Source organism: Nymphaea colorata, chromosome 11 (assembly GCF_008831285.2).
Source record: "Nymphaea colorata isolate Beijing-Zhang1983 chromosome 11, ASM883128v2, whole genome shotgun sequence".
Taxonomy (NCBI): Eukaryota; Viridiplantae; Streptophyta; class Magnoliopsida; order Nymphaeales; family Nymphaeaceae; genus Nymphaea; species Nymphaea colorata.
The window spans coordinates 5,829,436-5,842,455 of record NC_045148.1 but is presented as its reverse complement, the minus strand read 5'-3'; the positions used below and the strand labels follow the sequence as shown (position 1 = coordinate 5,842,455).

General features: G+C 39.5%; 1 protein-coding gene across 1 annotated transcript; it reads right to left on the bottom strand.

Annotated features, from left to right (window-relative positions):
• Positions 1–5,688: 5,688 nt before the first annotated feature.
• On the bottom strand, positions 5,689–9,069 carry LOC116264992 (uncharacterized). The gene is made up of 5 exons (XM_031645489.2): positions 8,269–9,069; positions 7,833–7,890; positions 7,631–7,714; positions 7,396–7,531; positions 5,689–6,629 (listed from the first exon to the last, which is right to left on the bottom strand). Exons 1-5 carry the CDS (start codon positions 8,891–8,893, stop codon positions 6,342–6,344), a joined length of 1,191 nt encoding a protein of 396 aa, XP_031501349.1. The 5' UTR covers positions 8,894–9,069; the 3' UTR covers positions 5,689–6,341.
• Positions 9,070–13,020: the final 3,951 nt, after the last annotated feature.

The window sequence follows — 13,020 nt, the reverse complement described above, 5'->3', positions numbered from 1 at the left end:
CATAGAATTATTTACTCTTTCATCTCTCTTCCTTTTTTATCGATATGGGCACTCCAATTTTAAGTTGCCAAACGTTGACGGCTAACTAGGACTGCCATGATGGAAACTAAAAGAAAATTTTACTTGGAGATCTTAGATTCTAAGAAGTTGTTTGTTAATGTGAATGGTGACATGCTTTCTATGAATGTGCTTCAAAGATTGAAGTAGATTTAAGAAAAATTGTGTTCTAGCATTTTATGAATTTGTCCCCATCTCTCATCCCTGAGCAGATGCATGGAACAATATCTTATTGTTCCCAATGCCAAACGAGTCCAAAGAAACAAGAATATGAAATCTCTTGTTGTTTGAAAGAAAGATGAATTACATCATGAATTTTTGATATTTGCTTCTCAGATTTAATAGACCTCGTGTCGCACCCCCTGCTCTCCTTTCACTAATTCAATTCTGCAGGCCTAGCTAAATTTGCAGTTTTAATTACCTACATTGCTGCAGCCATAAATTTAATCTGGCCTTCGTGTCAGATCAGAGATTTAAGCTCCAAGGCGACATTCAAAATGCATCCTTACTTTAAGGGTCCTAACCTTTCCATTGTTGTGCCTTCTGATTCTGCACGCAAGTTTAAGTTTCGGTTTATATGTGCCAAATTGATCATCACTAGCTCTCGCATATGAAGTGGTCCACAATGGGAGTGAATTGCACGCAGCCCACGTACCCAAAATAAAATGAAGAATATTTTGGTAATTATTTAAAAAAGATTGTCCTTTATGTTATTTTTATTTTCATTTTTGTCCTTAAAAAAAAATTTCTTTTTCTTTTAACCGGGGCATTTTTGTCATTAACCATACTATCACACCAAAATTTTGTGCACCAATATAACATATTTCTCCACAATAGAAAGAGAGAGAGAGAGAGCCGATAAAATGAGAATCAATACCAAAATTTGGGGACTAGAAGTCCTCCAGTTACAATAACAAACGCAAAACATAAACAAAAAGACAAAATATACAATACAATGTACACTAAAGCAAAATAAGAAGGGTAGAGAGAAAGAGAGAGAGATCTGTGTATCAGAGACTTAAAAGCACTTTAACATACAAAGTTTGTGTAAAATACTGCTTTTTAACTACCAAAAATTCAATATTTTAGAGCTGTCATTAAATAACTTATAATTCAAATAACAGATTTAAAACTCAGAAAATGAATTACATAATTCCTATTAAATCACTCTTAATCGTGTGTATAACATTATATTGCCCAAACTTAGATACTTAAATCCATTTTAAGGCATCTTGTTTTACCTTTTGATAGATGTGATTTGACATATCTATGGATTCACACACACATATACATATAAAAAGAGAGAAAAAAAAAGGAATGGTAGGTACTAAACACTTAGATGCTGGATAGATAAAGAACAATCTCAACTCTTAATCTTCTCATGTCGACAGTTGGAAGAAAAATAAGGATAAAAAAAGTTTCATCACTCAACAAATCTAGCTTACCAATTTCTCTCTCTTCCTATGTGTGTGTGTGTGTGTGTGTATTGAGATAAAAAGAAATTGGTAGAAATATACTTAGGTCAGAAATAAAAATCAGACCCTTTATCTAACCATATTGATATGACCTTAAGAATATGTTGATGCAAAACATATATTAAGTTCATAATTTATTAGACTTTAATATAGTTTTATAATAAAAAAAATGAATGGCCTATATAACATGAACATTTTCATGATAAAAATATTCATATTTTTCATAAAAACAACTTGAATCAAAGCATGTTGTATATTAAAATAGTTTTTTTAAATATATTCAGATGTTTATATTTTACTTGAAAAATAAATTTTTAACCAAAATTAAAAGGCATCCCTGACCTAAGTGTCTAGTTATTTAAAATAATTTTTTAAACAAAAATTAAAAGGTCAGGTTTTTATCCTTGACCTAAGCGTCTGGTTATATATATAGTGATTGATAGAAACCAGATAAATAGGTCAGGGACAAAAACTAAACCATTTCAATATGAAATTATTATTATTTAATCTGTCCTTACCAATATGATCTTAAGGGTAGGTTGACGCAAACAATAGCAAACAATATATTAAGTTGATCATTTGTTCGGTTTTGATAGTGTTTTCATAATAAACAAAAAGGAATGGTTCTCATAGCATCAATATTTTCATAATAGAAAATCAACATTTTTCATAAAAACAACTTGATAAGTAAGCTTTATATTAAGATAGTTTTTATAAATATTTTAGGATGTTTGTATTTTATTTTTTTAGCAAAAAATTAAAGGGTCTAGTATTCATCTGGTTTTTACCAATTTCTCTCTCTCTCTCTCTCTCTCTCTCTCTCTATATATATATATATATATATATATATATATATATATGAAAATGGTAACAATTATTTGAGAGGGAGATAAAAGGAGAAGTAGGACATGTGCGTCTCTTTCGATATGGTGAAAGTTGGCGGACAAAATTAGATCACGTCTGCTTATTAAACAACTCAGGTTAAGTAAAAACTAAGTTGACCATCGAGAAAGGTTGCTGTTCGAGGGTCAAGCATTGAATCAGACGCGGAGGAATATGTCTAAAACAAAAAACGGAAATGTAGGTCATGACTTCCGGCAGTTTAAAAACACGTAAAAAATATTTAATAACTTGAATGACTTCCGACAGTTTAACGCTCTTGACGTTAGCTAGTTAATGATGCCAATCGAATGGACAAGTCTTGACTCCCTCTTCTGATCATTGCTCAGATAAAAACTTTATTTTCTATTTTTTATTTTCCCTACTGTTCTTGTGTCTTGAGACATGCATCTTAATAGAGTGGATAAAATAAGCTGCTTGATGTCTTGGAGCCACCGCTGCACTATTTTGTTGTAGTGAGTTCATTTTGGTGTGGTCGCGGCAGTAGTAGAGCCAAAAAGTTCCGGTTAAGGAGCACTATTACTACAAATTTCATATTTTAAGGGACATTTATATAGGGGTGGGCATCGGGCCGCGTCGGGCCTGCCCGATCCGGTCCATCAGGCTGCTCAGCCCGACCCGGACCTGGCTCGGCCCAGCCCACCCTCCCGACCTCCTTTCCCCCTCCTTGACACCCTTTCCCCCTTCTGACCCCCTTTCCCCCCGCCCTCCCGTCACCCTCCGACTACGGCGTTGGGTCCCCGCCGACGGCCCACACGATGAACGACTGCAGCAACGGCGACGGAGGAGGAGGGGGAGCGGCGAGGGAGACGGAGGAGGGCGGAAGAGGGGGAGCGGCGAGGGAGACGGAGGAGGGCGGAAGAGGGGGAGCGGAGAGGGAGAAGGGGAGCAGGAGCAAAGAGGGAGAGGGAGAGGGAGAGGGAGAGGGGGAGTGGGAGCGGAGAGGGAGACAGAGGAGGAGGGGGAGCGGGGGACGGAAGGCGGGAGTCGGGCTGCCGCCGGGCCGGCCTATCGGACCCGGGCCAGGTTTTTCCCGGCCCGAACCGAGCCGGCCTGGTGGCGGCCCAGCCTGATTCCTAGGCTTGCATTTATATGTAAATAAAGTGAATTTTGTGAGCTGGTGTGTGGGCAACTGCTGCAACAGCCATTACGTGAGCCCGCCAAGAACCATTGATGGTAAATCAAAAGGCGACCCTCCCTATAAGGGAAAAAGTAGAACTCAAAAAATGTCTTCTTATAAAAAAAAAATAGGAATTAGTGCTCTCAAGTAAAATGGAGAACATGGGTTCCCATGTTAGCCACCTAACACCAAACTCGACCTCGACTTTGAACCTCAGGAGAATTGGGTTTTGTCACTTCAGTTGACATATTCGGTATGTTAACGCTTTTTAACATTCCGATCAGAGCAACCTAACCGCGCAGCTGTGCCAATTTAGCAGCATTAGTCGCGCTAGCTAAAGTTTATGAAGATCAAAATTCCGCATTTTAATTTATTCCAACCTCCTTTTGCCTTCTAGTAAGCCAGCTTTCTAGTGATTGAGCATCGCACCTCAATAATATAGCTGGTTGGGCAGACGGGCATGTAGATGGCATGTCACCTATTCGATTCTTATGAGTGCTACTCTCTTAAACCATAAAAGAGAAGACTTGATGTATCGTACCTCATGCATGCAAGGGGAGTGAAGAGGCTCTTTGGCCTTGCTACGAGCGGTGAGACAACCTCCTGCTCAGCTGAAGTGATTGAGCATCATATTGCTAGGTTAATTTCACTTGCAACTAATGAAATTTTGTTAACCTAGTCAGATACACAATGAGTTGCTTGACCAATAGGCCAACCAGGTTAGTTAACGTCTTGAAATTCTATGTCAATGAAAATTACGGGCCCTTACTTCCATCTTATAGAGGATTGTGGAAGTTGATTCACAGTAATTGCCGAAAGCCCTCTTCCCAAATCACTACAATAGTGCCTAACGCAATTGTTCAATTAATTCCTTTTGCTTCAAACCTATGAGGAAAGAAAGACTCCCGTATATAGGGATGTACACAAGCTGAGCTGAGCTGAGCTGATCTGGGGCTCGAACTTTGGCTTGTGTCTCAAAAGCCAAACTGGAATGGCTCGAGTACAAGTAGGCTCGAGCTTGATCGAGCCGAGATTGGGCTTGAAAATAGCCGATCTGTTATTAAAAAAAAAAATGATGGCAGTAGTGAAGATATTTATTTATGTGGGGTAGTGGAGATATTTATTTATTCTGATGATATTTGAAATGCCTGTTTATGCATTCTCTTCACGAGCTTTTTACTCGAGTTTAAATGAACCGAGCTCACCTAAATCAAACTTGACTCATTTGCTTAACCGAGTTTGTTTTTAACTCGAACTCTGCTTGTTTATTACAAGAGTGAGTTTAATCGAGTGAAGTCGAGTCGACCCAGCTCAACTCATTGAACATCCTTAGCTCTACATGTATATACTAACACAACTTCAAACGTCTACAACTAAAGATGCATGACGTTTGCCCATTTGTTCAAGCGTTCAAAGATCTGATCATCTTGGTTAATTAAGCAAACTAGTTTGCGTGTTTTACCATTGCTTTTTCACATGGCTTTTACTGTCCTTAACAATATTATTGCGGAATAGGACAAGCTTAAGCTTCGTGCCGAGATACCATGGATAGTTACATCCCATTTATTTTTGTGTCCTTTCCTTTGTCCTGTATTGGAATTTGGTTGCACGGATTCGATTCACATGATCTGTTTAATTAGATATTAGTAGATTCTTAATCATCACCTAACTGGCCATTTGAGGTTCTTCACAGATCATTAATGATACATAATACTTTGTATTTAGGAACTTAACAACTCAATCTTCATCAAAAGAGTATTATTTAAGAGTTCGTACTTAAGATGAAAAAAGAAATGCTAAGTACATCTGTAGGGTCTCCTTGGGCCAGCATATTATAAAAACAAGCTCTCTCTCTCTCTCTCCAGCCAGGAGGGATCTCCTTCATCAAATACATTGGGCAGTCTTTAATCAGGGCGCGTGCTGTGATATATATAATATATATATATATATATAGAGAGAGAGAGATATGTCATTCCACGGGAATCAGCAAATCAATTTAGAAACAAGTTGGGCTACAATTTGCATTTAAAGAAAAGGCAAGTAAGAGCATATAATCATACAGCTCATCAAAACCAACAATGGGCAGCACCAACCAAAAGAAAGACAGCAGAAAACAGAAGCACATGACGCAAAGTGTTACATTGTAAGAATCGCACGAAGTGAGGAGCCATGGATCTCCAACTCTGGCCCCCATGTCTTGGCATTCATGCCTTAAAAAAACTTAGCATGGTACATTATGCTCCCTCCAGTCCATCTCAATAAAGAGAGGGAGAGAGAGAGAGAGAGAGAGAGGCTTTGGTAATAGATAACACAGAGATAAAGAGAGAAGAGACGCAACATGGTAGGGGCCCTCCACACTTGGGGACACAGCCTGTTAAAGGAAGGAACTGAGAGGGCACAGTCACATGGAGGATTAAAGCCAACAATGGAGTGCCTGACATCACACACATGCATTTGCCTGCCAACTCACATGCTCTCTGTCCCTTTCCTTATGCCACTTTTCCTACCATCCACTCCTATCCTTCTCATTTCTTGATTCATCCACCCTTTTCACAAATCATACACACTGAAGTCATTCACTTTAAAAGCAGAGGAGAAAAAACCTCTAGAAGCCCAAATTAGACAACCCAAATACACATAAAACTACAACCCTTCTCTGTTAACATACCCATGATACAAAACAGTAAAACAAAAAAGAAGAAGGTCACAATGTAGTTAGGAATCACTTGAAGAGAAGAAGAGTCATAAATTTTCTTCCTTTCTTGTTCCTTCAAGTCCTGGTAGGAAGGTTATTGTGAGGAAACATTGGAGGGAGCTGCTGCTGCCATTGACATGCAGTGTGTGTGGCGAGGGCAGGTGATGAGGTGGTCATTGGTCAAGCCAGCAGCCTGCATGAATGAGTGAATGACAGTTGGTCCCACGTAGCGGAATTTCCTTCTTACCATGTCCTTGCTGATGCTCTCAGACTTGGATGTCTTCACAGGCACCTTCCTCCATGACCTGTAATCAGGGCACATTGGTTTGTGATTTAGAAACCCCCATATGTAGTTGTCGAACGATCCAAACTCTCGTTTTATCTGCACCATTTGAAGAAACAATAACGCACACGATCATCAGTCATATGAACAAATGAATCTCCAAAAGAAAAAAAGATGGTAAAAACAGTTTTGACCTCTGTCATAAGTGAGAAAATACTGCAGGAAAAAGAAAAGATTCTGGTTGCTAGACGTTGGTGTAAACCAGGCACAGGCCATCTGTCCATGAACTTGGGTACGATCTTTCTGGCCACACCAACGAAGCCCAATGGCTCTCGGGACTGTGATTTGCACACAATTTTTTTTACCACGGCTGCTGCCTGAGTAATAAAGTATGGTCTGACCTGGTTACAGAAGAGACCAGGCTGCCGGTCTTTGAAATACAAGACCAGAAATTGGGTCCCAGTAGCATCTTACGATGCGATTTACCTCCTGGAGGTGCATGTATGCGATGGAATTAGAAGTTACTGGCAGTTTACAAATTCTGATTCATATACAACTCCCCAAATCTAAGGGAGAGAAAATGATGTGCGTGACAGAATATTCTTTCTCAATTATAAAACATTTTTCAGCTTTGCTTTTCCAAAAAGCTTTGCCACAGTAGATTTTAGGAGATAAATCAAAAGGTAGTAAATAATAAACAGAACAGAAGCCCGATTTTGAAATGTCTAAACCGCGTTTCAGGTGGTAATCATGGCTGCTTTTTATGAAGCAGAAGCGTGTTCCGATTAGCTGGTGTTCTTCCATGCATTAGTCGCCTCTAAGAAATTAGTGGCGGAGGGAAGGAGGAAGAGAAGAGGATGATCACCTCGATTAATCTCTTGGAGTTGTCGACAACGCCGCGGACTTTGAGCACATCCATGTGGAGTTGTGAACTGATGGAAGCTATTCTTTTCTCGGTGAAGTTGGCAATTGACTCCGCGTCGAAGCCATCAAAAGCTTCCCTGCAATATTCCCCTATAACTCAGTTCCCCAAAAGCAGATCGTCAAATGAGCAAAAAAGGATTCGATGGTTCAGACCAGTAACATGACGGGGTGTGTACCTGAAGGCATCACGCATCTTCAAGATGGTAGTCCAGTCCAAGCCCACCTGAGCGCCGGCCAAAACTAGAAGTTCAAACAGCATCCTGGAACAACATTCCTTTCTTCTTTCAGTAAGGATAAAAAAAGCAGGAGATAAAAGAGAGCGATTCTAAATAGTGAACAGGAAAATGTGGAAAAAGAGAAGAGAAGGTCACAACTAACTTGTCTTCATGTACTGGGACTCCCCATTCCTCATCATGGTACCTCACGTAGATGGGATCTGCACATTTGCAGAGAAAGAAAACAGTGAGAACATTAACTAGCTAGGCCCATGACACAGAGAGCCACATTTGCTTAGGAACTTGTAGGAATCTATTTTCCCTGTTTGAAGCCGAATGGTTTCTTGAAGAACTAAAATTTCATGTGATTGCAAGCATAAATCTAGGTTTTTCTGCTACGCGTGAGAGAAATGCTAAAATGGAGAAATAATTCTTGAGCGCCCAAAGCACCTCCATGTGATTTTGTACTGCTTCTCCATGAGGGCTGGTTCCCCAAGTCAGAATTTCTCTTTCTCTAATTTCTTGTTCTTTTTCTTCTCCATTAATCTTTTGGGTGGTGGGTGGAGAAAGAGACAGAGACAGAGACAGAGAGCTGCAACCTGAATTGGGAGTGATGAAGCTGCATCGCTTCTGCTCTTGGGCCTGGCTGGTTGGCGTTGGGGGCTCCTCCGGGACGACCTTCGCTCCTGGCTTCGGCATTCTGCCATAGTGGGCAATCCTTTGCTTCCTCTGCGCCTGAAGCAGGCTCGCTTGCTCCCTCCTGGCAGCAGCAATGCTGCCGGGAAACTTGATCAAGATTGAAGAGTCATATGAAGCTTCCCCGCCGTTGCTCGACGGCCTTGACTTCTTCCTCCCTCTCAGAAGCTTATTGCTCGAGGTAGCAGCATTGGTGCTGACATTGGCGAAGTTGGTGGCGGGGCACTGCTTGTCGATGCTCAAGTTCAGGCTGTGAGGATCGTTAGCACTGGCTCGCTTTAGCATTGTCAAGGAAGCCAGAGGCTTGGATTTGGGGGAGATTGGTGGGGACGGCTTGGTTGGTTTACACTGTGATGTCCTCGGAGCTGGTTTCTTCGCAGGGAAGGTTAGGTTAGTCATGGCTGATGGAGCAGAAGACGGCAGTTTTGGTTGTGATTTCTCTACTTGTTTCCTGCTTTCCTGAGTTGGGACTCTGTTACACGCAGGCTGCAGCACGGGACGCACATCAGTTGAAGTCTGTAAGGCCATGTTGATTACGCTTCCTTATCTCTCTCTCTCTCCCTCTTTCAGGTTTCCTCAGAAGCAAGATGAAATGTATACATAAATAGAGGAAAAGGGTTGAAGCAGAGACAAGGAGGAAGGTCAGAAGGAGTGTGCATGAGTTGGGATCTGGCTTGCATCCTTTTAAAGAAGTTGGTGATGACGATGATGAACATGATCATAAACAGTATTGTGGGGTCTTGGTGTGGTGGAATAAAGAAATGGTTGGTGCCATGTGGGGTCACGGCTTGCACAACCATGCTCCCTTCCTTCCCTAATGTCCCCTGTTTGTGTTTGGAACTTCACAAAATCCTGCTTTTGGTTGAGGAAACCGCGTTATAAGGTGGAGCAGGAGTGGAGGGTAAGGAAGGTTAAAAGCAAGCAACCAATGATTGTCCCCAAGTGCGCAGCTTATTCCTTTCTAGCTGTCTAGAATTTGTTCTCTCTTTATCTTCTTCCCTTTCTTTTTCCACCCCCTTTCTTCCAATAAAGTGACGAACATGGTACATGAAGAAATTATTGTTATTTAATAGTTACACCAGGAAGCCTAGAGTATGACAAATTTTTGCAGAAATTGGGGCCACGAAAATTAACTAACCCAACAACCATGCTTATTTATGAATCTCAACGGCCTCATTCTTCTCCATGGTTTACTGTGACTGTAGAATCTCTCGTCTGGAGCCACTTCAACGTTTATTTAGTTGCTATATATTTTCCATTAGGTGGGCACTTCATTGGATCACGCTCGCATTCTATACCATCTACTAATTGATATTCATAATGATAGAATTTAACAAAAGTATGTCGTTAATATTAGGGCATATATCAGCCTACACTGCAGGTTTGTATCGGGAGCTCCAGATCCATTGTGAGGAACGATATGTCCCCTTCAAAAATGTGCCCAAATGGGCTTTCTCTTCTTCATATATATATATATATATATATATATATATATATATATATATATATATATATATATATATATGGTTCTGATTATTGGTGGCAAAGGCTATGTTTGACAGCCTCGGATATGAGATCCGTGCTATGACAGATCAGCATGGATCTTAAGATCTATAATCTGACACTGTTCGTACCCTTCAGAGTACTACTACAGATCTATGGTTTTTATAATGTAGATCTCAAATCTGCATTTGTCCACTGCTTACTTCACCACCTAACCCGGATTACAAATCAGCCTCGGATCCCGTATCAAGGCTATCAAACATAGCCAAAGGGTTGGAAACATGAGTTCATTTAACCTCTTCCCTTTGCCGCGATGGATTAGAAACAGTGGCCCATCCAGCCACATATGTACACGGCATCCCCTCAATGTTTCTTCATTTTCACATTAACATCTTCAAATATTTGCTCTGTTACATATATGAATGTCCTTTCGAATATGGAAATCTGTGAATTAGTGCCGCTCCAGGCAATTTTTCAGGCTCCTCCATTGATTAGCAACATTTTCATTTGCAACCATTATTTGTTCTGACACTCTCAGCTCCAGTTTACATGAATTTTCTTAATTTTGGATAATGAATGTGCACTGTAATTCAAGTGTTCTTACCATCAAATTGCATTCATGCGGGAGTTTAACCATAGATCAAGTAGCTTTGCCATGACATTTACTGTTTCCTTTGCTTCTTATGAATTATGGAGTTCATTATGTGATCATGGCCAATTTTTGGCCTTTTTTGACAGAAAGAAGAGAAAGACATTCTCTTTTTATTGACGTCGTTCCTCCTTTCCCAATCATACGATACGAAGTTTTGTTCTTCCCGAAGAATAGATCCAATGACAACTTTGAATATGGCCAAAAAGAACAACAGGAAATGATACTCTGAATCATACAGCTATGATCTAGAGGGGAAGTCTGTGAAGTTGATCAGCTGGTAGAAACATAGTTGTGAAGGACATTGAAGTGGACACCTTAGATCAAGTCTCAATCACGCCACTCGTACTTTAGAGTTTTCCCATGATGTTGATGAGGCAAGGCATGGTAGCTACATCTCCAAGGAGTCTTATCTCTAGAGAACCAGTCCATTAAGTAGTCAAAAAACAAGAGAAATAATTTTTCTCTTCCATTTTACCGATACAAAGAGGGGGAAACTTCCACTTATTTTCTCAATGTTTGCTTGGGGTATCTCCTTTCTAATTTTTGATGTTGTTGATTTAATGAATGGGCTTAGCATCGGCTTCATATATAAATTTACATAAGGTTTCAAGCGGATTATATAAATTCTTTGTTTCACTTTTCTTAATGAGAAGAAAGGTTTACACCATAGTTACAAACATGGTTTTTGCATTTAAAGCAAAGAAGTTTTTCTCAGGCTATGGCAAGCTTGAAAAAACAGGGAAAAAAATGGAAAAATAAGATGAGTTTTTAAAAAATATTAAAAATTATGAAAAAATAAAATAAATGAGAAACTAATAAGATAACATCAAAAAATAAGTAGAAAAATAACAAATAAAAATTAGAATATGAAACAAGCAGTTTGACATTAAAAAATGTGAAAAAAATGCTCAAAATGAAAGAAACAGGAAAACACAAAAAAAAAAAGACATATTTTGAATTCGTTTTTTCCATTGTGGCGTTTTTTCATAACAAAGTATTTTTTTGCCGTTTTATTTGGTTGACTTGTTTTTCACATTTTCAATTTTCCGTTTTCTAAACATGCTTAGTTTTTGTGACCATTATATATAGCCTCTTTAAATACATTTTATTTGGAGAAGGAACTTTCAGAATAAAATTGGAGAACCTGCTTCAAGGATGGAACAAGACTTCAACCTGAAACAATCCCCAAGTCATGAGCATGAGATTAAGTTAAATTTTTTTAACCAATTAGCATTCCTTTTTCTTAATGAGGATTGGCATTATACTTATACTTTCTATTTATCTTGCCTGTCTCTTCTCCGATTATGGCTGATATTGTCGCCATGGTTTTGAGGGAGTCATAGGTGTTTGTAGCATACTTTATTGGGAAGAGAACAATACATGGAGTGAGTTGGTCCAGACCACAAATTGCTACCTTGCTTTTTTGAGGAAGAAGCTTCCTGGCCTTTTTGCGAGAGACTGAGAGGCTTATCTTGTTGAACTGGTGTGTGTGGGCAGGGCTCCTTTGCAGGCTGGAGCCCCTCAATTTCTTGGCTGCCAAGCACCAAATGTGGCACCCAAATTCCAAGGGTCTTCTTTGATTCTTTTCCTTGGGCATGAACAAAGGACAATGCTATCCAATATGCCCAAGGCCAATCTAGACACTGGACCATGTAGGTAAAACTTTTCTCATGGATATATCTTCCCAGATTTGATAAATATTAGCATTTTTTGGGAGAATATCATAAGAATAATTTTGAGTTTTTATGCTAAATGCCCAAGCACACATTGTTCTCCAAATATCACATTCCACCACTAAATGTTCTCAAAATATCACTTTTGAAGGACCTTCTTATGCTAAGGGGTTGTGTATGTGACTTTGAAGGTGAAGAATGTTGAAACTCTAGTGCTATGCATCTCAAATTATCCAGCAAGGGTTTGTTTGTGTCCCTTGTTCGTGGGATTTCGAAACATGGACGAACATGTTCATACTAAGGCTGCAGTAATTGTCACTTTGGCTAAATTCCCCTCATACCTTCACCAATTTCAATACACAAAAAGAAAGTTTCAGTGAGAAATATCGAACTTGGATAGCTTCATCTTTAGATAAGCAGTCATCCATAATAAGTTTTCTCTTCATAACTGATCTCTTTGAGAAAATGCCTCTAAGATATGCAATCAGGCATGGTTCTAGCAAACAGGGCTCCAGCCTGCTGACTTTGCTTATCATGCAACCCCGTGGGGGTTGTATCTTATTATTGTTGTCAAACAGCTCTTTAACGTATCATATATGGTTATATAAATACGTAGGAAATCAGAATTTGGCGGCTGAACTAGAAATTTTTGGCAAAATAAATAAAATTTCAAGGGACATCAATATGTAAATGAGAAAAATTGCCTCGAGGTATCAACATGAAAATAATTATCTTTTGTAAGTCTATGTGAGCAATTGCCAACACCTGCCTTCGCTCCTGGTTGGATAACAAACCCAATCATGCGCCATGAAATGGAAAAAGTATCA

Excerpts from the sequence above, each read along its gene's own strand:
- LOC116264992 (XM_031645489.2), bottom strand. The coding sequence starts at position 8,893 with ATGGCCTTACAGACTTCAACTGATGTGCGTCCCGTGCTGCAGCCTGCG. Across the intron at positions 7,891-8,268 it reads CTTCATCACTCCCAATTCAG|ATCCCATCTACGTGAGGTAC; the intron begins GTTGCAGCTCTC and ends GCAAATGTGCAG. Across the intron at positions 7,532-7,630 it reads AAGATGCGTGATGCCTTCAG|GGAAGCTTTTGATGGCTTCG; the intron begins GTACACACCCCG and ends GGAATATTGCAG.